Source organism: Hylobates moloch, unplaced genomic scaffold (assembly GCF_009828535.3).
Source record: "Hylobates moloch isolate HMO894 unplaced genomic scaffold, HMol_V3 SCAFFOLD_13, whole genome shotgun sequence".
Lineage (NCBI taxonomy): Eukaryota > Metazoa > Chordata > Mammalia > Primates > Hylobatidae > Hylobates > Hylobates moloch.
Window position 1 is genome coordinate 60,228,446 of NW_026652288.1, and position 26,730 is coordinate 60,255,175.

General features: G+C 38.8%; 2 protein-coding genes across 3 annotated transcripts in view; one reads left to right on the forward strand and one right to left on the reverse strand.

The window, feature by feature from the left end:
- Positions 1–708: 708 nt before the first annotated feature.
- LOC131381030 (uncharacterized) lies at positions 709–3,674 on the reverse strand. Its single transcript, XM_058426907.1, has one exon. It carries the CDS (start codon positions 3,233–3,235, stop codon positions 2,873–2,875), a length of 363 nt encoding a protein of 120 aa, XP_058282890.1. The 5' UTR covers positions 3,236–3,674; the 3' UTR covers positions 709–2,872.
- Positions 3,675–5,211: 1,537 nt separating this feature from the next.
- The window catches only part of ARID2 (AT-rich interaction domain 2), a 182,947-nt gene continuing 161,428 nt past the window's right edge, over positions 5,212–26,730 (forward strand). For both annotated transcript variants that reach the window (XM_032173775.2, XM_058426120.1), the window contains exons 1-3: positions 5,212–5,454; positions 5,570–5,663; positions 6,659–6,756. In XM_032173775.2, the coding sequence (XP_032029666.1) occupies positions 5,363–5,454; positions 5,570–5,663; positions 6,659–6,756 (284 nt within the window). In that variant the 5' untranslated portion in view covers positions 5,212–5,362. The remainder of the gene's footprint in view (positions 5,455–5,569; positions 5,664–6,658; positions 6,757–26,730) is intronic.

A 26,730-nucleotide genomic window follows, 5' to 3' on the forward strand; every position in this document is an offset into this window, starting at 1 on the left:
CTCTTAAAGTTTTCAGAAGCTATTAAATACTATAAACAAAGTATTAAAATACTATATACTGTGTATAATGAGCACAGTTTTTAGACAACTTTTCAGTGATCAAAACAGATGAAATGAATAAGAATGGACAAATGTAGCAAATTAAACCCATAACAGTTTTAAAAATTCTGGATTAAACAACCCAAACAACTAATGAAATCAACTCGCTGTCAAAAGCACATCTGGGAATGCTTCTCCAAAAAATATTATTATAATTGTCTAAAATTTAATTGTTTAGTTGTCTTATTAAAAAACCTTTAATTGAAAATTACCACTTAAAAATCAAACTGGATTTAATGTACAAAGCATAATCTCCAATATCTACTGAAAATAATTTTTTTAAAAATCCCACATTTCTGATTTCTCTTTAAGAGAAAAAAAATTTAAAAATCCCCCAAAGCTTATCAGACATTTTTGGCCCAAATCATTCAGAAATCTATCTATAAAAGATTCAGGGTCTATTCAGGGCATTAAAATTACCCTACTCTGAAGTAGAATAAACTATTTCCTTATCTTTTAAAAGCTTAGTTATCAACACTGCTTAGAATTACCATCAGTGTCTGTATTAAGATTACCCTAATCTGCAGTAGAATAAACTATTTCCTCGCCTTTTAAGAGCTTAGTTATCGGTACTCCTTAGAATCACCCTAAGAATGGAAGGGCTTCATCTAGGATTTGATATTGTAATCAAATTTTCAAATAAGGCAAATTAGTCCACAGAAAAAAGTATAGCAGTAGGTACAGGCAAGAGAAGCCATGAACGCATTCTCGAATCTCGCCAAGGAATTTTTCTCTAAAATCATCTTTAAGGAAATATCAATTTAACTTCAATAGCCTTGTTTAACGAATCAAACTATTTTTTTAAATCTTGGAATGACCTAAAATCCCAAAATTTCTCCACTGAGTTGGCATACCAATTCCTCAATTTATTTCAGCTGTTGTAATCATACACCTGATAATGCTTGATTTGAAACTGGGTACAGTTTTTAAAGGTTTAGTTGAATGAGGGAATTTTTAATTTATCACAATTTCCTGACTAATATTAAAGAATGAAAAATTCAAATAAAATAACATAAACCTCTAATTAGGGCGTGCAGCGTTTGCAGTTACAAAAGCAACACTACATTTTTCCCATCGTAAGGGCTTTGTCATCAAAACAGTAAACTATACAAATTGGATTGCAACAATTTCCACTGTTATTGGTAATTTTTTAATAGGAACACTTTCCATTAATGCTTGAAAACTACGAACTACATTTTATTTTATATCTCGTCAAATTAGTTGGAGAATATCTATTGTAAAGCTGTCAGCACATCTCTAACATTACTTTGCCAGGATCCACCTGCTCTATGCTGCCCACTATAGGAAATGCAATATGGTAATAAGAAATGTAATAGAAGGTTACTTTAGCACAATCTCATAAAAAACATACTCTGACTCTACTTGGATGCTAAATGTGGTGTTTTTGCAAGAGATACAGACTGATTAGTGGCAATCAAATTTATTAACTTTAAAGGACATCAGTAAGAACAGACAGGACCAGAAATTGTATCTTGGTGATCCACATGCCAGGAGTAGCGCGGCAGAGGATGGACAGTGGAACTTAGTGATTGAGGCGCAGCCTGCAGAAAGCTGCACTTCTGCACTAGAAATTAAATAAGAGGGTCAAAATCAACATAAACTAAACCCTTTTTTAAAAAGTCATGTAAACACAAATGATTGCTGCAACTGGAAAACAACATTTAAAGTAAATTATTCGTGTGATGCACATCTATTTCAACAAACAAACCTTTCCTTAAACCTTTACGTTACTCTTACAAGCAAATACCGTTAATAGCTTACTTCTGTCTTAATTTTTCTAACCACAGGAAAATTGAAACGTAAGTAATCTGATAAACATCAAGTTTTACGTTGATGCTTTTGACCACAGGGTATACAGTGTTAAGAATTTAAATTCTATCCATCAGATATACTTTAGGACTCCATTTTGAAGATAGCCTCTTCTACAGAAAAGGAATTTTTAAAAGTCAATTCTCCAGTTTCTCATCACATCTTAATTTTTTTTTAAAAAAAGGCTTTTAAACACTAGTATCACTCCAAGTCTTTAGACTTTGATACTTGCTCTGAAAAGCAAAACACACTGTTGTATATGTTTGTGTATGTACACACACACACACACACAAATAACAGTGACTTAAAAGTGGCAACCGCCTCTTGAAAAGTAAAAATATGTCATCCCTGCATTCTGCCCTTAAATGAGAAATAAAGACAATAGATTTGCCCACTGCAGACTGGGATACCAGAAAATACGTTCTAAGTCTCTCCTGAGACAATATTAACCTGCTATCTTAACTCCCAACTCGGACGACTTAAATTTCAGTGTACGTGCCTCCGTTCCCACTCTTGCCCCATCAGCTCCATCAGCACCGTCATCCCCGGCTCGGATCCCGGCCGCAACCCGCCAGGGCCGCCGGAGTCCGCGAATACCGCCGGCTCCCGGCAACCAAGCTCCCCGGCTCCTGGCCGACCGCGAGCTCCTAGAGCAGCAGCCTCCAGGATTCCCGAAGCCCACGATTCAGGCGAGCGGTGCCGACCGGGCCGTGGACTGTGGCATTTAAAAAGTACAGAAAAGTCTCATTGCAGGACTGGCGCGGTCGACGTGGCCCAGGAGACCCTCCAAGAGATTCTCGTCAGCTGCTGGGAGCGTGGAAGAGCAACCAAAGCTACCAAGGCGCCGCGGCAAGTCCCCGGAGCAGTCACCTCAGCTTTCCGTTCTCCCTCTAGTTACCATTACCCCACAAGCTTCTGGCGCTTCCTTCGAGAAAATGAAAAACTAAAAACGCGTAGAGGTGGTAGAAGTCGTTGGCATTTTCCGTTTAATGTGATCCCCCAGGCTCCATCCCTTAAGTGGGGTTTCCAAACTCGGATGCATCCTCAGCAGAGGTTTTCCATGTTGACAGACCTCTCGCCTCCCACAAAATGGGGCCGGGGAGGCGGCCGCTGTCTCCTCTATGGGCGCCGCCATTTTGTGAGGCGGCGGCGGCGCGGCGGCAGGAGCCCGGGGTGTGTATAATGGTTGAATAGAATGACCCCCTCCAGGGAATCCCCGGCACTGACGGTTACGTAAGGGGCTGTGCGCAAGTGCGGCGTTTAGGGAATCCGCACAGCCCGGGCCACGCAGCTCCGAGGCCCACATCTCCACTCCCCCTAAGAGGACCGGTGGGGGAAGGGACAGCTGACCGGGTCTTCCTCGCAGCAGCCTCACCCCTAGTCTCCCGTGGCCGCCGAGCTTCTCCACCTCCCCGGGCCAGGTCTCCGCCCCTCACAGGCTTCCGAGACACTCACTGGCCCTGGGGTGTCAGGAACTTCCTAGCCACAACCTTATTCCGACCCCACTTAAGAGACAAACTTTAGTTGGGAAATAAGTCCGTTTCCTAGAGTGAGCACCGGAAGCACGCTGCACTATATTACATAATTTTTCACCTCCAAAGCAATGTTCCCATTGGAACGACTACCTGAAATAACCCATCCAGACCCCTACTACCCTGTGACCTTGGGTTAGGCAGTGACTTTGCCAGTGGTGGCCGTCACTAAAATGGGAATCATAATACGTTTCACGTACTGTAATCTTAACGTGTAGCAAAGAGCCGGCTCCAACACCCCTCGTAAATGCAAATTTAGGTGGTAGTATTTGTTGAGATGTTTTGACTCTCATTTAAGCAAAGGGTTTTTTTAACCTTCAAAAATATTTTAAACGAGGATTACATTTAAGACATTTGAAAGCATGGAAAAACATGTTTTATTCGATATTTATTTTAAACGCAGCAATCTTGAGGAGACCTTACTATAAAAATGTAAACGTTAATTATTACTGTCGAAGTTCGACAGATTGCTTCCCAACCAGTTTAGTTAGTTTGCATAACTTTGGTCATAGAATACTCCAGTTTGATATGTGAAGCCAACCAGCGGCAAGATGAATTAAGAGCATTACTCTATTTCCACAGAACTAGGACAGACACTTCACATTGTATTTAACGTATAGTTTGCTAAAGTTAGCGTGTGGATAATTCATAGAAAATGTGCTAACCAGGCCCCAGAATACTAGCATACGGCTCATAAAAGCCGATTCCTTTAGATTTTTACAAAAACATAAGGTAACAAATTGACTTTATTCCGATCTGTGAATGTTGCGTAGCGTGAGGAGCTAACCCGGTGAGCTTCCTTTCCCTTCAGAGCGCCACACCGGTTCTGTCGGGCGGGCGGGGACTCCGAGGCGGCCCTTCCAATAGCCGGGCCGGGGACGCGAACATCGCCTCCACCCCTAACCCTGGAACAACCGGTAGTGGCCGTTTCCCCGCGCCGCCCCCCTTTCCGCCGGCTTTGTGTGCGTGTGAAATGTGCGGCACATTGCAGACGAACCCTAAGCCCGGCGAGCCGAGTCTATTGTTCCCTGCGAGGAGCTGCTGGGGCGGTGTGGAGCCAGGCGCAGTGCCGCGGCCAGCCCTCGGGGGTCGCTGTGTGGCACTGGCTGCCAGGCCGTGGCGGCGGCAGAGAGGGAGGCTGGCGGGGAGGGAAGCAGGCGGGCGGCGCGCAGCGGCTCAGCTGCCGCCGGTGCTTCTGCCCGGGGACGCCCCGGCCTCCGCGGCCGAGGCCGCGCGTGAATGTGTGCGAGGGCCCCGCGGAGCCGGGGCCGAAATACCCGCTGTCACCGCGCTTTCCACAAACCACCACACAGACCTCCCCCTCCCCACCCCCAGCCCCGCCTGCCCTAGCCCCGCCGCCGCCGCCGAAACTCTTGGGCCTCCGGCCGCCCAGACCCCTCACCATCGGCTTGCCTTGCCCCTCGCCCGCTCGCGCGCCCCCGGCAGCAGCACCATGTTGAATCGCGTCCCCGGGCTGAGCCGCCTCAGCCGGCGGCGCTGAGAGGCGGGCGAGAGCCGGGCCACGGGGAGGGAGGGAGGGAAGGAAGGGGTGGGGGCCGCGCTCGCCCCGCGGCTTCGCGCGGATCCGGCAGTCGCCTGCCCTTCTAGTTTCGCTCCGATTTCTTTAAACTTTTTTAGAAATTCCCCTCCCTCCTTCCCTCCTCTCCCCCTGGCCTCCTGCTCCCTCCTTCCCCTCCTCCTCCTCCTCCTCCCCCTCCCTCCCTCCCTCCCTGCGCCGCCGCCGCCGCCGCCGCCGCCGCCGCCGCCACCGCCGGCCCATGACTGAGCCCCGCCGCCGCCGGCCGAGGAATGGGCTCCGGGCTCTGGTAGGAAGCGCTGGGAGCGGGGGGCGCTTTTAAAACACCGATCTGGGTTTTTTAAAAACCTCCTTTGAAAAAATAATGGCAAACTCGACGGGGAAGGCGCCTCCGGACGAGCGGAGAAAGGGACTCGCTTTCCTGGACGAGCTGCGGCAGTTCCACCACAGCAGAGGGTGAGAGCAGAACCGGGGGGGCAGCGCCGGGGCGAGCCGGGGCGAACGGGGCTCTCCCGCCCGGGCCGGGCACGGGGTCCCGGCTGACAAGTGCGGGGCTTTCTCTCTCCCGCAGGTCGCCTTTTAAAAAAATCCCTGCGGTGGGTGGGAAGGAGCTGGATCTTCACGGTCTCTACACCAGAGTCACTACTTTAGGCGGATTCGCGAAGGTGAGTGGAAGTTTTAATTTGTATTTCCCTCTCGCTGGCCTCCTCCAAAAAGTCTCCTTTGACCCCGGAGTGGGCGCTTGGGGCTGAGGGGGTGGCCCGCGGGGGCAAAAGGCGTGGAGAGGAGGGGGGGGGTTTTTTGCCTGGTGGTCGGTGGGGGGGGCCGGCGGGGGGCCCGGGCCGGTCCCTGCCCCGGTCCCGGTCGGGCCGGGGTCTGAGGCCGGGGGGTGCGGTGGGGGGCCAGCCTGACCCCGGTCGCCCGCTCGCTCGCTCGCGAGTCAGCTCTGCCGCCGCTGCCGCTCTAGCACAGGCGGAGACACAGAGACACACAGACTCTGAGAGCAGTTTTCGTGCAACTCAAAATTAGCGCGGGCAGGTTTAACATCGATAATCGGCTGCGAAATGATCCCGGCAGCCGGGGGCACAGCCTCGGCCCCGTCGCCCTCGGTTTATACAGCTAACAAAAGAAACCAGGACCTGTCTCCAAATAGCCATCTTAGGCTTCAAGGCTAGGCAGAAGCTGTAGGCCTCAAAGAAGGGCCTATGGAGATGGATAGATCTGGGAGAGGGATCGGAATCGGCCCCGGCCTCGGCCCCCCCCTAACCCGCGGACGTCGCTGTCCGGAACTGTATTGATCCTTTTGAACTTTTTTTTTTTTTTTTTTTTTTTTTTTTTTTAGTGTAAACGGACCGCGTTGAGATTTAAAAGGGGGCGACAGAGGGACTTGCGATTGGTTATTGTCCGGGCTTCAAAAACAAAACAAACCCACCAACCCCCCCACCCCCAAACAAAACAAGTGATATTAAATACAGGGCTCTCTGGTGAAAACACAGTGATTCAAGAAGCCCTTGCTTAGTAACTCTTACCGATCGATCCGAAACACCCACTGATGCCTTAGGTATCTACAGATCTCTGTAGAATGGGTATTTATTTCATAGTTAGGTTAAGATTTTCTTAGATTGTTCACGTTCAGACAAGTGTGCCTGTGTTTTACCAGGTTTCTGAGAAGAATCAGTGGGGAGAAATTGTTGAAGAGTTCAACTTTCCCAGAAGTTGTTCTAACGCTGCCTTTGCTTTAAAACAGTATTACTTGCGGTGAGTAGTAGTGACTTTTCCATAGTATTTGGAAATAAGGGACTTATGGAGAGATTTGTTTTTAGCAAAAACAAAAGCACCAAACAGTTCTTAAGCTCTTGGTCATTTCAGACTGAGACACATTTAATATAAATAAAGTGAGATTGTAGGAAGGTGAAAGTTTTCCTCACCAATTTCAGGATCGTTTACGTTTTTCATACAAAATCATTACAGGTGACACCCCATCCCCAATCTTGGTAAACATTCTTTTGTGACATTGTTATTGATCGCTTGATACCCACTGAGGGGCAGAAAGGTGAAGCTTAGTAAAAGACTTAAGATAGTTAATGAAACTTTGTAACCTTTGGGAAAATTTTTTTCTTTGTTTTGGAAACTCCTTTAGTTTTAAAAATTCTGACTTTAAGAATTTTTTTTTTTAATGAAACTTCTTGTTTGGAACAGTGTCATTGAATAGGTTTTTCAGTAGAGTATTCCTACATGGCATAACATGTTGGTGGCTTAGGTGACCAGGATTGTTTTGATAATTACTTTTTGTTGAATTTCCAGTGACTTAAAAACGTTCAAAAGGATTATTATATCTTTAGGAAAATGGGGATACTATGAAATGGGATACTATAATCTGGATTTTCTTTCAATCTTCCTCTTCTTTTTTGACTGCTTATTCGACAAAGTTAAATTTCTTATTCAATTGGTATGTGATACAGTCTACATGATATATTTTGTGATTTAGCGGTTTTTTTTTTTTGCCTCTAGTTTTTCTTCTAGGAATACTTTAATATTGTAACTTATCATGAGGCTGTGTTTTATTTTTAAAGTACTTACGTTAGAGGATCCTAAGTTAGTTGGTGTTATTTAAAACTAAAATGATATTCTTTGTATTTATTGCTTTTTAATAGTGATATTACAGGCCTTTTTTTGTAAGGTGGCTTCTGCATAATTTGAGTTTTGCATTTATTATTGCTTCAGATGCACTCAGTTATTGTGTATTACGTTCAGCATTCTGAAATAGGAAATGCAGTAATCGCACAGGTGTACTTTCTATTGGCTATCTTAGATTGACTTCAGGCTTGAAGCTGGAGTTCGCAGAACTTTGTGGAGTAGTTATTGAGTTACACAGGAAGTCTAGAAAATACTAAATATGGTTGTCATCTATTGTGTGTGTGTGATGGCATTTGTGTCAGAGTACATTGTAAATTAAAGGGCTAAATCAAAAAGCAAAATTAACCTCCAAAACTATTGAGTTAGTAGTGGGGTGAGAAACGAGAGTTTTATATTCATTGTGACATTCGTTTGCTCATTTCTATTTATGATATTGAGAGGAACATGTTAATACATATTCTGGTTTTATGTTTTTATCAGTTTAAAGCATTTGAATTTTGGACTGTTTGAAATACATATTTTTGAAGTTTTGCTTCATATTCATTAGATTGATTGACTTAAATTTTATAACCAGAAAGTACTATAGAATATACATGATTCATAAGATGTATATTTTTCTCAAGAGTTTACATTCATACTAATAGTTTTAGCATAATCAAATTAATATCTAGGCTTCCAGTTTTTTTTTAACAAAAGTTAATTGTAAATATCATTTTTCCAGTTGTCATTTTTATCTTGAGAGGATATCATTAATTATAGGTACTGTTTTTAACTATATACTTTCAACATTGTAAGTATTTACATGGTCTTCAGATCAAATTAGGCTTTTTGCTCTTATTAGAAGCTGCTTTTTGAACTATGTCCTTAGTTAAACTTGTTTTTCCTCCATATGTCACTCTCTAGGTTTGTTTTTGCAGGGTTGTAGCTAGGCTACTAGGAAAAAAGTTGAAGCATTTGTTTTGGAAAATAAAACCATGTGAAGATTTGCATGGCTTGTAAAGAAATACAAAAGACATATGCTGGTCAAAACTTAGGTACTACCAACCTTGAAAGAATTTTTTCCTGGTGGTCTAATATTGCACAGTAAGAAGATATATATGATGCTAGCTTTTACACCTTCCTCTGAAAAATCTTAATTGGCAGACAAGATGCCAAGTAACAGTAATTCTGTTACCTACCCATAAGATTGGCTCTTCATAGTAAGAAATAGTAATCGAGTGACTTGATAAGTTACCTCTTTGCTACATCAGATTGAATATCATCATTACTGATGAGCAGATAATGCAGTGTGTTTTTTAAATTACAAGTGGAATAATTTTTTAATATGAACTGCTTTTTCATTTGACCTGTTGTAAGACTGTCATTATATGTGTTATTCCTCCTTTACAAGTTTAATATTTGCTCACATTCCCCTGTAAGTTTGCTATTAATTGGATGGATGTCTGTTAGCCTAGTGTTTTATCATATATCTTCATGATATTACAGATAATTTAAATTAGGAAGAGCAAGCTAGTATGCTGGCCATGTATATTCTAATAGTGTTTTGTTATTTTTGATACAAATATTGACAGTCATTAAATATAGACTTGAGTATTAATGGTCTGCCAGAAGTTAGCTTGATTTTCTCAAACATACATTTATGCAGTTATAGCTTGTCTACAAAAACTTCTCAGTCTAAAATTGAAAATGCAGTTGATTATTTTAACATTGGCATTTAATTTTTACAAATATAAGTGCCTGCCTGTATCAAAGTATCTCACCTACTCCAGAAATACATACACCTACTGTGTACCCACAAAAATTAAAAATTAAAATTAATTTTTTAAGTGCTTACAGATAATGTGTAAAAGCAGTCTATTTAAAAATTGGAGGCCAGGTGCGATGGCTCATGCCTGTAATCTCAGCACTTTGAGGGGCCAAGGCAGATGGATTATCTGAGGTCAGGAGTTTGAGACCAGCCTGGCCAACATGGTGAAACCCCGTGTCTACCAAAAATAGAAAAATTAGCGTGGCATGGTGGTGCATGCCTTTAATCCCAGCTACTTGGGAGGCTGATGCAGGAGAATTGCTTGAGCCTGGGAGATGGAGGTTGCAGTGAGCGGAGATCGTGCTACTGCACTCCAGCCTGGCCGACAGAGTGGGACTGTGTCTCAAAAATAAAATAAAATAAATAAATTAAAAATTGGATACTAATCATCTGTGATGTTTATGCACTTTATTTTCATGTAGTTCCTTTTCTTGGCATGTACATCTCAGTGTGTTCCACAAATGTTTATTATTAGGATATTCCGATAGTATGAAAGGATAAGGTATAGTTTCCCACATTTTGTAGATGGAGAAATTAAAGTGCAAAAAAAAAATTAAATGGCTTAGGGAACATTCATTAATTGGACCAAAATGTTGTGTTCATGACATGTGTTCAGTAATATTTGGAAATTACTTATGGTTAAATTTATGCCCAAGTATATCTTTGCCTAATGTGTTCCATATTTACTTGGTGGATTTTAATTTTTTGTTCTGTTTTGTTGTTGAAATTGGGGGACAATTTGCTAGTCTTATCTGGGTTAAGAATTTGAAGTTTTGGTATGAAGATTTGGGTGAATATTTCAAATATTTTAAAATTTTGTTTTTGCTTACTGATGCCAATATTACAGCTATAGTCAAGGTTAACTTCATGTTTCCTTTATAAAACTTGATTTTTTGGAAAGGGGGTGAAATATCTTGGACATGAAAAATTCATTGTACAAAACTATATGTTACTAGTTTTCTGGCACTGAAATACTCATTTCTATTTATGTGTACCTACCTTTAGAATAGTCAGAAACTTAATTGTAGAGTTATGTTTGCCATAGTACATTTTCAAATTGCATTGTGAATTTATTCTATGTTTTTTCTTGGTGGGTAAAGCTCTTTCTTAAATTATACCATTTGAGGGAGTTTGCATTTGTTAGTTAAATTGAATGAATACACTCATGTGTTCTCTAGTTAGCGTCCACCATATAGATCAATTCTTTTAAGAGAAAGCCTTAAGTAAATAAGCACTGAGTGTAAATTGCTAAACGGAACTGAATAAACTGATTGCCCTTCTTATTCAAGGGAGGAAAATAAAAGTATATGGAGATTGGAAGACAAATATATCAATAAGTTATTCATACATGTATTTCAAATTTAACTTTATAAACTGTATCGTGTATGTGTGTGTGTGTGTGTGTATAGACAGGGGTCTTGCTTTGTTGTTCATGCTTGTCTTGAATGCCTGGCTTCAAGCTATCCTCTCGCCTCAGCCTTCCAAAGTGCTGGGATACAAAAGTGAGCCACTGAGCCTGGCAGTGTATCCATTTTAAAAAACAAAAAACTTGATTTTGGTATTTTCTGATATTCTGTTACATTTTTAAAGGACATGCAGACTTGTTGAAAGGAATAGCAGAAAGTGGAGAAAGTTGAAAGACTTATCAAAGCTCAGCTAGGTTAGTGTTATGTCTTAGAATCCATGTTTTTAGAGCTTAAATTGCCCAAAGTAGAAATAAATTGAGTTCTTTCTAAGACAGATAGTTTTCACTGAGGATACAAATTTTCCTGAGGATACAAAATGAGAACATTATAAATTCCCAAAAATGTTTATATGCTTTTTTTTTTGCAGTTAAATTTTCTACCTTAGCTGTTAACTAAAAATGTCCCTGAATAGAAGCACTCTTTCATAATCCTATCTCTGCTTTGTTGTGGATTCAGTATTTTCATAGTTGATCGTGTGTGAAATCTATAATGTCTTTGATAGACAAGTATATTGCGGCCAGGCGCGGTGGCTCATGCCTGTAATCCCAACACTTTGGGAGGCTAAGGCAGGCAAATCACGAGGTCAGGAGATCGAGACCAGTCTGGCTAACACAGTGAAACCCCATCTCTACTAAAAATACAAAAAATCAGCTGGGCGTGGTGGCATGTGCCTGTAGTCCCAGCTACTCGGGAGGCTGAGGCAGGAGAATCACTTGAACCCGGGAGGCGGAGCTTGCAGTGAGCCGAGATGGTGCCACTGCACTCCAGCCTGGGTGACAGAGCGAGACTCTGTCTGAAAAAAAAAAAAAGTATATTGCTACTAGATATTTTATATTCTCAAACTGAATGAAATTAGAAGTTAGAAAGGAAGGAAAAACAAAGTTTTAACTACATTTCATTAGTGAGCAGGTACTTAATATATATTTTTAGGTAAAGTATTTAAAAGTTTTAATTATATTGTGAAGGTGCTTATTGGGCATTTTCCAGACCTACTAAAGTTTACTGGTAAAAATGAATTTTGTTTGAATTGGGAAGGACATAGAGGATAAATGGAGCAGACGGATGGGGATGAGGGGATTCTCCTTTTGCTTCTTTGATCACCACACTCTTTGGTATTCAGGGCCAACTAGAGTTTGTGCTCTAGAAACACTAGTTTTCCAGAAGTGTTAATACATTTCCATGAAAAAAAGACCAAATGAACTTGAGCAAAAGGCTGAACTTGGGTTACTTTATTGCAGGACTTCTTAGAGACTTTATTTTGCTAATGTGTATTGTGGATCTCTAGAAATTTTGGGGAAACATTATTACTTCTCTTCCCTTCCCCATTCTACGTAGTGTTTCACCAGCATTTCACCCCACAGTAAATAGTGTAACACCATGGCCAAAACTGCAATTGTGCACCAACCTAAGAGATGCACAACTGTACATTTTCTACTGTTTAAACTATAATGTGATAAAAGAAATAAATTTTTTTTTCTGTTTTAAAACGTAAATTTCACTTGTGCTTAGATACTTTCTGTGTATTCATTATGTTGTGAATTGATAATTCATTTGACTAAATACATTGCAATAAACTATTGCTGGAATGGAAATCTCTTAGTGATGTCTAGGAATAGCTATCACATTCTGAATTGTTGACCAAAAATGATAGACCCATATTCCATGAATATCTAAGTCAGTGTTTACAGGGCTTCACTCCCATCTTACTGCCATAGAAATTTTTGGTGCCGCCCCAGGGAGAATGTGCTGATTTTGATGTTTTGGCTGCTGCCTTCCCTCTCCCCCCATCCTTTTTTTCCTCATTATACCATTGATTTGGAGTAAAGGGGTCAATTTGTTCTTTAGACTGTCTTAAATTCTGGCTTTGATTGCTTTCTTTTGGTGTCAATTGACTTGTTCCTCTATCCCTCATACATATTTGCTGAAAAGTGATCTAAAGGTTAATATTCAGATTCAATATTTTAGGCATACTTAATAGGTAGTGTTGTGCTTTTCACCATATCATGAGGCATATAATGTTTAGTTGTCCCCTTTTAGTGATGCTAAGATTGAACAGTGGTTTTAGCTATTAATAATGTGATTAATATGTATTTCTAAAAAGAGTGCTCCAGGTGATTCTTAAGTACACTGAAGTTTGAGAACAGTTGATCTAAGTATTGTAATGAAATTGCTGAGATGACCAGTTTAACATGGCATGAACATGTTGGTCAGGGTTACATCCAGAACAAAACCTCTAGGTGACATCTGGTCTAGGGGCACCTGCTCAAGCTGCACCTGTCATCTCTGACCAGAGCTTGGACACACCTTATACTTTGTCTCTGGACTCCAGAGAAGGTAACAAGGGCTCCACTTTAGTTAAGGGAAAAAGAGAGTAAATGAACTACCAAATTCTAGCTTATCCTAAGTGTGTTTGTGTAATTTGGATTTAAAAAAATTAATTAAAAATAAGTGTTCCTCAATTATTCCTAATTGGAGAACTTTATATATATGTATGTTCTGTTTTGTTTTTCTCATAGAACTTTACTATATTCTTTCCAAATAGGGTACCATTTGTTTTACTGAATTTACTGGATGCTTGTTTGTGAAAATTTTGTTGGTCTGTCCTGGTATTTCATAGTAGAGTTAACATGTATAAATTCCTGTGAAAATAATAATACTAACAATAACCTGTTTTGTTTAATGTCCACTAGCTTTGTTTTTCAAAATATTTTCATATGGGAGATTTTATTTATTTATTTTTGAGACGGAGTTGCTCTCTGTCACTCAGGCTGGAGTGCAGTGGCATGATCTCGGCTCACTGCAACCTCCGCCTTCCGGGTTCCAGCGGTTCTCCTGCCTCAGTCTCCCAGGTAGCTGGAATTACAGGCGTGTGCCACCATACCCGGCTAATTTTTGTATTTTAGTAGAAACGGGGTTTCAGTTGGCCAAGCTGGTCTACAAACTCCTGATCTCAGGTGATCCACCTGTCTCGGCCTCCCAAAGTGTTGGGATTACAGGCATGAGCCACTGCGCCCGGCCGGCCGGAGATTTTATTTTTATCATTTCAAATTTCAGAAGTAATTGTGTTATTTAATCTTAGAAAAAATAACAACTAGGAAAAATATTCTTTCTTTTTTTATGTATAAAAGCAAGGGAAAAAATTCTTTATGCCACCCAAACTTTTTTCTTCCTGGGGCATATGGGCTACTTTTTTTTTTTTTTTTTTTTTTTAAGGCTTTAGGTTATATCCAACTCCCAGCCTTAAGTGTCAGCCATAATTGCTAGTCAGGAAAGGATATTTTACATATTTTCAGACCATACTTTCCCTGCTTCACCTTCCCATTCCCTTCCCTGCTGATAGACCTGCTGTATATTTTACAGAGTATTGTCTTTTTTTTTTTCTTTTTATTCTTTTTGAGACAGTTTCACTCTTGTTGCCCAGGCTAGAGTGCAGTGGTGTGATCTTGGCTCACTGCAACCTCCACCTCTTGGGTTCAAGCGATTCTCCTGCCTCAGCCTCCCAAGTAGCTGGGATTATAGGTGCCCACCAGCATGCCCAGCTAATTATTTTGTTTTTTTGTTTTTTTTTTTTTAGCAGAAATGGGGTTTCACCATGTTGGCCAGGCTGGTCTCAAACTCCTGACCTCAGGTGATTCACCCGCCTTGGCCTCCCAGAGTGCTGAGATTATAGGCGTGAGCTACTGTGCCCAGCCAGAGCATTGTCTTACAGATAATCCTACATTATCCATAGTTGCTATTCATCTTCATGCAGGTATATTCCATGTTTCAGGTGTGCTTGGCTTTTATTTCTATCAGTAAATAATTTTTAAAACTACCATATAATTGGGATAAAATGTAAAGTTACTTTTTATGAAGAATTCAAATAAGGTTGTGTAATCTATTGTTTGGATATACGTCTTATTGTAACATATGACCAGGTTCCATAATTCTGGTCTTTCTGAGTTCTTACTGTCATGCTTGATAAATATTTATGTACAGTGCCCAGTGGTCAATTGCTGTGTGCACAAAATGATGTTTATTATATAATATGTATCTTTCATGGTGAAGTGTTTTTGGGTGAAATTTTATTCTGTCTCTATGCTAGCCCAGCGATTAATTTTAAATAAATAAAATGTTAATATAAACATACGTGAGATCAGTGGGAACATTCTTCTATTAAAATAGGTCAAGGAAGAGACTATAGCTAGGGCCCTGTCCAGAAAATACCTAATTTGTAATATTTTAAAAATGGGATGAATTTAAATTTTTCAATAGTAAGGCTCAGGTTGATCACACTTTCCATAATGGTTCATAGATTAAGTGAATTTGCAATACGCTTGAGCTCAGATCAGACCGCATAGAACTTCATAAACAGTAGTTAGTGGCTTAGAGTAACTTGTACCTCCCAGTGTGCTTGCAAATAATAGGTGGTCTATCGAGTTCTTAAGTGGTTTGGTATAATTTTTAGTTTACACCATTAACGAGTCAAACTTTTGAATTTCTGAGTTGTCTTTTCAGGTAGCCCCATATTGCAATGTAGTAATTCAATCTAGTAGTAAAAATGTATGTGATTTTTTATATAGTCCAGTTGAGAGAGAAATGGTGAATCCATTATTTTCTTCTTTTTTTGCCATGTTTTTCCTTTTCAAAATTGTTAAATTTCTTTTGCTATCTATATGTGAACTTTTGCTTACACTTCCTGTAGATCAACCAATTAATTGTTTTGCCACATTTGCTTTATATTTTTCTTTTTATATGTGATGGTGTGCACACTCATACACACACTATCTCATATAAAAAGAAAAATATAAAGCAAATGTGGCAAGTGTGTGTGTGTTTATATACACATACACACATTATCACTGTCGTTTATTCATTGGATATTATTACAGTATAATGTCTTTTATATATATGTGTTATTACCTAAGAGTAAAATCATTCTCTAATGTAACAATGGACAGTTATTACATTCAGAAACCTTAACATGAATAAAATTGTATTCTCTATTATGTAGACCTTAAATCAAATTTTAGCAATTGTCCCAAAGATGTCTTTTATAGCAGTCATATCCCCCAGCCCCATTCATTATCTTGTATTGCATATAGTTATCATATCTCTAGTTCTTCAGCCTTTTTGTGTCTTTTGTGATGTTACATTTTGAACTGTACAGGCCAAAAGTACTATAAAGTTTGGTTTGTCTAATATTTTTTCAGGATTTAAGTTAGACATTTTTGGCAAGAGACATGTCATGTCACTTTGTCTCATTATTGCTGAGATTAAGGTGGTATCCTGATTTCTCCACTGTAAAGTTACCATTTTCTCTTTCTGAATTAATAAGTAATCTGTAGCGACATACCTTGAGACCGTGAAACTATCTTGCTTACCATCAAACTTTTACCCAGTAGTTTTAACATTCACTGATGGTTTGGGCTTGAATCAGTTATTAATGTGATACTTGCATTTATTTGTTCTTGAATCAGTTATTAATATGATACAAGCATTTTATGATGCTTGTTTTCTAACTCTATCATTTCTTTTACATTTATTTGTTTTTTGAGACAGGGTCTCACTCTATCTCAAAACACCCAGGCTGGAGTACAGTGACACAATCATGGCTCATTGCAGCCTTGACCTTCCAGCTCAAGCCATCCTCCTACCATAGCCTCCCAAGTACCTGGGACTACAGGCGCATGCCACCCTGCCCAGCTAGTTTTTTGTAGTTTTATAGAGATAGGGTTGTGCCATTTTGCTCAGGCTGGTCTCAAACTTCTGGGCTTAAGCAATCCATTTGCATTGGCCTCCAAAGTGTTAGGATTACAGGCATGAGCCACTGCTCCTGGCCCCTTTTACATTTATTAGTTGATAGTCTCCAGTAAGGGACATATTTTCATTCTTATTTATTAGTTAGGTTTTTATGTTATGCAGTGGTTAAAATCTATCCTTATTATACATTTTGCTGCTTAGATTTGGCCAGTGAGAGCCCTTTTAAGCTGGCTCTTTTATCTTTTTAACATATGTCTATTATTCTTGGGTCCTTCCTTTTTGACAAAATAAGATCTTCCAGGGTCTACCTGTATTTTGCCTACCCAGCTCTAGAATCATCTATTTCTCTGAAAATCCTGGTTCCATTTAGTGTGGAATGGTACATAGAAACCAAGATCGAGGTGATAGGTGTGCTCATTGCTACTGGGTTATTTTTTCTTCTAGTCCCTTTTAGAGAACAGAGCTGGGGAAAAAATTATTTTGTCTGTAAATACATTTATTTTGAAAATCAGAGGCTATGCTGATACTTCTAATTGCACTCCATACTATCTAGTTCTTTTCCTTCTTCCATTCCATGTATCTCCCTTAACCTTCCGTAAGAATCCTAGTTCTCTACAACAGTATATATGTTCATCTTCTCGGTTCTGCAGTACATATAGAATACTTCCAGAATTGTTATCCCACAACAAACAACAAACCTACCAAGTAGCTACAGATTTGTTTGAAGTTCTTTTTGTGTTTAGACTGAAGATGTATTGTTAAAAGTACAGACATGCACTGTATAAAGTGTTTTGGTAAATGATGGACTGCATATATGACTGTGTTTTCATAAGAATATAATATTGTATTTTTACTGTACCTTTTCTGTGTTTAGATATGTTTAGATACACAAATATTTAGCATTGTATTGTAGTTGTCTGCAGTATTTGGTACAGTAACATGCTGTATAGGTATGTAGCTTAGAGCAATGGGCTATGCCTTATAGCCTAGGTATGTAGTAGACTATATACGTATCATCTAGGTTTATGTAAGTGCGTTCTGTGATGTTTGTTGAATTATGAAATTCAACAAATTTTATTTATGAATATGTAAAACACGTAAGATTAAGATTAAGCCTAGTTTCCCTTCCTAAAATAAAGCTCATTAAAAATATATATTTTGCCTTTTTTCACTTCATATATCTTGAAAAATCACTAAGTTCATAGAATCCCATTATTATTTTTTTAACAGCTGCATAATGTTCCATCGTGTAGCTATATCCTAGTTAATTCAACCAGTTCCCTACATAATGGCACTTAGATTGTTTCCAGTGTTACTGTAGTAAATAATGTCATCTGAATAATCTGTAAATCTTAGTAACTTTATGCAAACCTATTTTCAAATTGTTGCAGCGGTGTCTTTAGAGCTAATTACTAAAGTGGGGATTGAAGCAGCGATCAAAGAATAAATGCACATGTAGTTTTGTTAAATGATGCCAAATTCCCTTTGTAGGAGAGAACTTTTTTGCATTTCTACCAATGGTATATGAAAATACCTGTTTTCCACAACTTTGCTGTGTTGTCTGGTTTGTTAAATTTTTCTAATATAGGAGATTAAGAAATGGTATCTCACTATATTTTAATTATTGAGACATTACAGCATGTTTGTTTGTTTTTTAAAGAGATTTGAGTTGGCTGGGCATGGTGGCTCATGCCTGTAATCCCAGCACTTTGAAAGGCCGAGGTGGGTGGATCACGAGGTCAGGAGCTCAAGACCAGCCTGGCCAAGATGGTGAAACCCTGTCTCTACTTAAAAAAAAAAAAAAATACAAAAATTAGCCAGGTGCTGTGGTGGGTGCCTGTAATCCCAGCTACTTGGGAGGCTGAGGCAGGAGAAACACTTGAACCCAGGAGGTGGAGGTTGTGGTGAGCTGAGATTGCAGCACTACCCTCTAGCCTGGGTGACTGAACAAGACTCCGTCTCAAAAAAAAGAGAGACAAATTTTACTGTGTTGCCCAGGCTAGAGTGCAGTGGCTATTCACAGGTGTAGTCATAGTATATGACAGCACTGAACTCTTACTTTCAAGCAATGAACCTGCCTCAGCCTCCTGAGTAGCTGAGACTACAGACTTGCACCACTGTGCCTAGACTTTTTAACATGTTTTAATCTTTGATAGTGCCAATCCCATCTCATAGTTCTTTTTTACAAGGTTATTCTTTAATGTTTGTTTTTCCATGTGTACTTTAGTATCAGTTTGTTCTAGTTCCAGGAAAAAAAAGCATGTTGGTCTTTTTATGGGGGTTGCATTAAACTTATAAGTTGGAGAACTGATTTTGTGATGATACCGAGTTGACCTATCAAAGAGCAATGAAAGTCTTTCCACTTGTTCACATCTTTTTGTGTCATTCAGAGCCTAAAGTTTTCTTTATATAGGGTTTGAACATTTCTAAAGTTTATTCTTAGGGATATTATTATTGTTGTTGCTATTGAAAATGTGGTTTTCTTTTTCATGTTTTCTTATTTGTTATCATTTATTTATATAAAAGCTGTTGAACTTTTATGTTTTCTAAACTGCTGCCTTACTAAATTGTTTTATAGTTTTGATTTTATGATTGATTTTCTTTTTTTTCTGTTTTTTTTTTTTTTTTTTTTGAATTTTACCTGTATGCTTGGTGTGTCATCTGCAAATAGGGATTGTTTTACTCTTCTAAGTTATGCCTCAAATTACTTTCTTTTGTCTAATTGCATTGGCCAGTATATCCATGCAATGTTAATTAGTAGGGAAAATGGAAACATCTTTTCTTTGCCTTGTTGCTGACCTTAGTTTGATGCTTCTAACATTTCCTCATTGAGTAAGATACAGCCTGCTATACGTTTTGATGCAATCTTAACTATTGACTTTAATTTTAGTAATCCTGTGATATATGAAAGTATTCATCTGTTTATTTAATAAGTGGTATTATTAGACTTAGAAATCAGATTTAGTGATATTTTTTGTGTTGTCTACTGGAGTTTAGTTTCTTTTTTTTTTAATCCACAGGTATTATCTATATTTAAGAGAGGGGCTAATGATGAACATTACATTTTTAAAATTCCATTTTTGCACCTTATATTTGAATATGAGTGTTTCTTATGTTCCAAGGATTTAACACAAAAATATAAGTCAGCTACAGTGCTAACTGATAAATTTGGAGGAAAATTACCTTTCTTGTTCTATCTATGAAACAATTTTTGCTCTTTTGTTCTTTGCTGGCCATTGATTACATTACTTGATATTTAATAATAAGGCAATAATTTAAATTATTGCTTGATTTTTATATTCTCAAGATGAGAAATAATTATTTTAGTCTTATAAGCCTTCATTATAGGTTAATGAACCCCCAAAGAAGAAAAGCAAATTTGTACTTTAATCACAGTCAGAGATCTTATGTTTGTTTGGGTGAATCCATTTAAATTCATCAATGCTAAATTAAATGTGTTATGGTTTTACATAGTATATTTGATCCTCACCATTAATCATAATTTGGTTATTGAAAAAATCTTCCTAGTTCTGAGAATTGCTTGGAACATCCTTCCTTCTTTGGCTCCCTCCTTATAAACTATAGAGGTTAGCTTAAATGTGTGTGTTTGTGCAGGCACATGTGTGTGTGTAAGCAGCACTCTTTAGAGTTTTAAGCAAACTGGTGATTTATTGGTCAGTTCTTGCTCATAACCAGTCTTGTAGAAATTTACCAAGCCTTACATATTTAAAGGGCTAAGTTGAAGTGGCTATTAGCTATTGTATACAAACTTAATGTTTTGTAGAAGCCCAGTAGTATAGCTTTCAGCACCTGAAAATTTAGATTCCTAAAGACAGGAGCAAAAAGTGTGTAGTTAGCCGTAATTGGATATGGCTACTGAATTTATTTATTGATTTGTAGTATCATCAGTCTTAATACTAGAAGGGATTTTAAGAAGATGGTCTAGCCCTCTGCTTTCTAGAAGGGTAGAAATAAGGATACTTTTTCAGGTAGGCCTGTGTAGGGATAATTTACTTGCCTAAGATTATTACTACTGAATGATGGAAGGGAAAAGTAGAAACCAAATCAGAGCTGCATTTATTACACTAACCACTCCATTCTGTTTTAAAAGGAATAATTTTAGAAGACTATCAGAGATTTCTTTGCTATATAAAACGGGGCCTTTATTTATTATTATTATTTTTGAGACAAAGTCTCACTATGTCACCCAGGCTGGAGTGCAGTGGCACAGTCTCGGCTCACTGCAACCTCCACCTCCTGGGTTCAAGTGATTCTCATGTTTCAGTCTCCTGAGTAGGTGGGACTACAGGCACACAACAACATGCCTGGCTAATTTTTTTGTACGTTTAGTAGAGACAGGGTTTTGCCATTTGACCAGGCTGTTCTCAAACTCCTGGCCTCAAGTGATCTGCCTGCCTTGGCCTCCCAAAGTGCTGGGATTACAGGCATGAGCCACCGCGCCTGGCCTGGTTTTATGTTAAGGTGATTCTGCTGACTTATACTAAGAGAGAAAAAACACTTTTTACTGCAAATATTCTTTATATTAAATATTTTACTCATAAAAACCTAAACTTACATAGTTGATAAACCTTATATATTTGATAGTTGTTGGTTTTTTTTTTTAAATAACCAAGGATACTCATTTAAAGGTTAGTCTGGTACATTATTTTTTAGATGGAGACCTCTACTGGAAGTATGAAGTAATAGATAGATTCTGGTTTTTTGTTTTTTTTTTTCCTTTGGAGACAGGATCTTGCTCTGCCACCCAGGCTGGAGAATGAAGAGTAGTGGTGCAGTCATGGTTCACTGCAGCCTCAACCTTCTTGGCTCAAGTGATCCTCCTACCTCAGCCTCCCTAGTAACTAGGACTACAGGTATGTGCCACCATACCTGGCTGATGTGTAAAGTTTTTGTAGAGACCAGGGCTTTCTGTGTTGCCCAGGATGGTTTCCAACTCCTGGCCTCAAGTGATCCTCCTGGCTTGGCCTCCCAAAGTGTTGGGATTGCAGACGTGAGCCACCCACCCAGCCTGATTCTATTACTGTAAAATACCTAGACAAAGGGATGGTAGGGAGATATGTTTTAAAAACAGTCAGTGTAACATATGCTAAAGTTTTTTGTTTAAGTATTTTTCTTATGAAACTTTAATAGTATACTTTTGGTTTATGATACCATGTTGAATCTTTTAAAAAGCAGACTATTAAGTTTATATTTTTTTAGCTAACGTTTATTTAATTTGCCATGTGCCGGGCACTGCACCAAGTGGTAACTGATTTCCTCTTCACACCTCCCTATGACATAGATACTGTTAATATCCTGATATTATAGATGAGAAAAAAGGACAAAGGGGTTTAAGAACCTTGCCCAGGGTCACACAGTAAGTTCTGGACCTAGTATTTAAACCTGGAACCTGGGCATGTTATACTGTCTTCCCCCAATTCACATGAATATAATTTTATTAAAAAGTATTTGAAGATAAGGACTTGAAGGGAATAAAAATATGAAAATGGTTAGGGTAGTTGTGGGATTGTGGCTTTTTATTTTTATTTAAAAAATTCTTTAATGTATCTTTTTGTAATAACGTGTGTGTTGCTGTACAGTTTATAGTTTATTTTTACAAATATTTATCTCAGTGAAGTTTTGCAACAACTCTAGGAAATAAGTATTATCCTCTTTTGTAGATCAGGAAAAAAGCCTGTAAGTACCATTGCTAGTGCAGAATTAGAGTTTAGTTTTGTGAGTTACAATGTACTGCTCCTAGTTTACTATCAGAGTCTTGGGGTCAAGGATTTTTTTTTAATGGTTATGTACTTTTTGGCATCTGATACATTGTAGCTGAACTGAATTAGGATCTCCTGTCACTTGGGGAGCTTCTTATGAACTCAGGTGGGTATGGTAGGCCTCTCAGCAAATGGGAAATCTAATTTGGGAAATTCTGAAAGAATTGAAAATTTCTAACTTACAGAATTAATAGTATAGCATTTCATTCGTCTGGCCCTAAAGCTTAACATTTTTTTGTGTGGTTTTATTAAACAAGTATCAAGAGTCAGTTATAGTTGTAGAATATTAATTAACATTGTGGTAAATGTGTTATTTTGTGCAATTCTATGCAGTACTTAAAGTTGTTTTTAAGTAAAATAAACACTAATATCTCCCTATCTGTCTTTACAAGCTAAAATATGAGACTAGAGTCTTGTGTAGGGTAAGATTTGACAGAGTAATACAGACATACCTGAGAGATGCTGTGGGTTTGATTCCAGACCACCACATTAATATATATTATAGTAAAATGAGAATGAATTTTTTGGTTTCTCAGTGCACACAAAATTTATGTTGACATTATACTGTAGTATATTAATTGTTCGATAGTATTATGTCTCAGATAACAATGTACGGCCAGGTGTGGTGGCTCAACGCCTGTAGGCCCAGCACTTTGTGAGGCTGAGGCAGGAGGATTGCTTGAGGCCAGGAGTTTGAGACAACCTAGGTAGTCTCAAACTGCCTAGTGAGTTTGAGACATAGTGAGACCCTGTCTCTATAAAAGAAAATGTTTTAAGTAGCTGGTTGTGGTGGTGCATGTCTGTGGTCCCAGATACTTTGGAGGCTGAGATGGGAGAATTGCTTGAGCCTGGGAGGTTGAGGCTGCAGTGAGCCATGATTGTGCCACTGGACTCCATCTAGCCTGGACAATAGAATGATACCTTGTCTCAAAAAAAAAGAAAAAGAAAATACTTTATTGCTGAAAAGTGCTAACAATCATCTGAGTTTTCAGTGAGTCATAATCTTTTTACTGGTGAAAGGTCTTGCCTTGATATTGATGGCTGCTGACTGATCAGGGTGGTGGTTACTGAAGATTGGGGTGGATGTGGAAATTTCTTAAAATAAGACAACAATGAAGTTTGCTACATCAGTCAACTCTTCCTTTCACGAGAGGTTTCTCTGTAGCATGTAATGCTGCTTGGTAGCAAATTACCCACAGTAGAACATAATTTGAGTCAGTCCTCGCAAACCCTGCCACTGCTTTATCAACTGAATTTATATACTGTTCTAAATCCTTTGTTGTCATTTCAGCAGTGTTCACAGCATCTTCACCCAGAGTACATTCTATCTCAATAAACCACTTTCTTTGCTCATTTCTGAGAAGGAACTCCTCATTAATTCAGGTTTCATCATGAGATTGTAGCAGTTCAGTCACATCTTCAGGCTCCACTTCTAGTTCTTTTGCCATTTGCACATCTGCAATGACCTTCTCCATTGTAATCTTGAACCCCTCAAAGTTATCTATGAGGATTGGAAACAATGTCTTCAAAACTGTTAATGTTCATATTTTAACCTCCTATGAATCACAAATGTTCTCAATGGCATCTAGAATGGTGAATCCTTTTCAGAAGGTTTTCAGACCACTTTGCTCAGTTCCATCCAGGGAATCACTATGGCAGCTATAACTGTACAAAATGTATTTCTTAAGTAATAGACTAGAAAGTCAAAATGACTCCTTGTTCCATGGGCTGTAGAATGGATGTTGTGTTTGCAGCATGAAAACAACATTCATCTCCTTGTACATCTCCATCAGACCTCTTGGGTGACCATTGTCAGTGAGCAGTAATATTTTGAAAGTGATCTTTTTTTTTGAGCAGCTGGTTTCAACACTGAGCTCAAAACATTCAGTAAACCATGCTGTAAACAGATGTACTGTCATCCAGGCTTTGTTGTTTCATTTATAGAGTACAGACAGAGTAGATTTAGCATAATTCTTAAGGACCCTTGAATTTTCAGAATGGTCATTGAGCATTGGCTTTGACTTAAAGTCACCAGCTGCATTAGCCCCTAACAAAAGAGTCAGCTTTTCCCTTGAAGCTTTGAAGCCAGGCATTGACTTTTCCTTTCTAGCTATGAAAGTCTCAGATGGCATCTTCTTCCAATAGAAGGCTTTTTCATCTATATTGAAAATCTGTTGTTTAGTGTAGCCAGTTCTGTCATTTACCTTAGCTAGATCTTCTGGATATCTTGCTGTAGATTCTCTGTCACCACTTGCTGCTTCACCTTGCACTTTTATGTTATGAAGACAGTGTCTTTTTGTAAACCTCACAAACCAAGCTTTGCTAGCTTCAGACTTTCCTTCTGCAGCTTCCTCACTTCTGTCAGTCTTCCTTGAATTGAAGAGAGTTATGACCTTGTTCTGGATTAGGCTTTGGCTTAAAGAAATGTCTAGCTGGTTTGATCTTCTGTCTAGACCACTCAGACTTTCTACTTACCAGCCATAAGGGTGTTTCGCTTTGTCGTTTGTGTGTTCCCTGGAGTAGCACTTTTATTTTTCTTCAAAACTTTCCTTTTACATTCACAACATAGCTAAATGTTTAGTGCAAGAGGTCTAGCTTTTGGGCTATCTTGGCTTTTGAAATACCTTCCTCATTAAGCATAATCATTTCTAGCTTTTGATTAAAGTGAGACATATGCAACTCTTCCTTTCACTTGAACACTTAGAGGCCTTTGTGGCCTAATTTCAATATAGTTGTGTCTCAGGGTAGAGGGATGCCCAAAGAGAAGGGAGAGAAATGGGAGAATGACCAGGCAGTGGAGTAGTCAGAACACACACAGTATTTATTGATTAAGTTGCTGTCTTATATGGGTACATTTTGGGGTGCCCCCAAGCAAATAGAATATTAACATCAAAGATTACTGATCACAGATCACCATAATGGATATAATAATAATAATGAAAAAGTTTGAAATATTGGGAGAATTACCAAAATGTGACACAGAACTATGAAGTGAGCACATGGTTTTAAAAAATGATGCTGATGGACTTGCTTCAACTTGTTAAACCTTCAGTTGGTTTTAAAAAAGATAATATCTAGAAAGCGCAATAATATGAGGTATGCCTGTATTGACTTTGTTTTAAACTGATATGTGAGGATCCAGGGATTTTGCAAAGTAACTACTATTTTTGAAAACATGGATACGATTAATACAAATGATGTGATTACTTGGTTGGAGGCATTTTGGAGTTGGGAATGTTTATTATTATAATAGATAACATTTATTGAACACTTATTATTTGCCAGGTACTATGCTCAACCTGCTTTATTTTAATCCCCCAAACTACCCTACAAGAATAACATCATCATCATTTTATAATGAGGAAACTAAGATTTAGAAAGGTTAAGTAATTTGTACAAGGTGACCCAAGTGCAAAGTGGTGGGGCTAGAATTTGACCCAGGTCTTCTGCTTCCAGAGACCAAACTTTTACCAGCTATGTAGAATACTGCTCTTTATTCATTAATTTAATGAATAATAATTGATCACCTATCTTGTGCTAGACTCTAAGCACTGGACATATATCAATGATGAGAACAGAGAAAAATTATTTCCCCTTTAGAGTGAGGGAAAGGAGACAAATAAGAGTATACTAGCTAATAGCACAAGGAGAAAAATAAAGCAAATAAAGGGAGATGGCTTTCGCTTGAGTAGGGTGGTGTTACATCTTTAGACAAACTGGACTGGAAAAGTCTTAGCAAGAGTTGAATACTTAAAGGAGAGAAAGGAGCAAACCAGGTGGATATTTGGGATAAGAATGAACAAACAGCAAGAGAGTATGCTTGGTATGTTCAAGGAACATTTAGGAGCCCATTGTGGCTAGCATTAGTGACCAGACCAGAGGAAAGCCGTGGAGATGAATAGATCAGAGAGGTACAATCTGGGAGCAGATCTTGTAGGGCCTCTGGAAGGTCTTTGCATCTACTGAAGCCATTGGAGGATTTTGAGCAATGAATTGTTATTATCTGGATTTGTCTGGATGCTTTGTTGTGTATAGATGTTGCATGCTCAAGGGTAGAAGCAAAGAGTCTTGACAGAAGTCTAAGAAAATACAGTTAGTTCTTGCTTTATGACTGGGATAGATTCTAAGAAATGGGTCGTAAGGTGATTTCTTCATCGTTTGAACAACGTAGAGTGTACTTACACAAACCTAGCTGGTAGAGCCTACTACACACCTAAGCTATATGGTATGGCCTATTGCTTTAGGCTACAAACCTGTACAGCATGCTACATACTGAATACTATAGGCAATTGTAACCCCA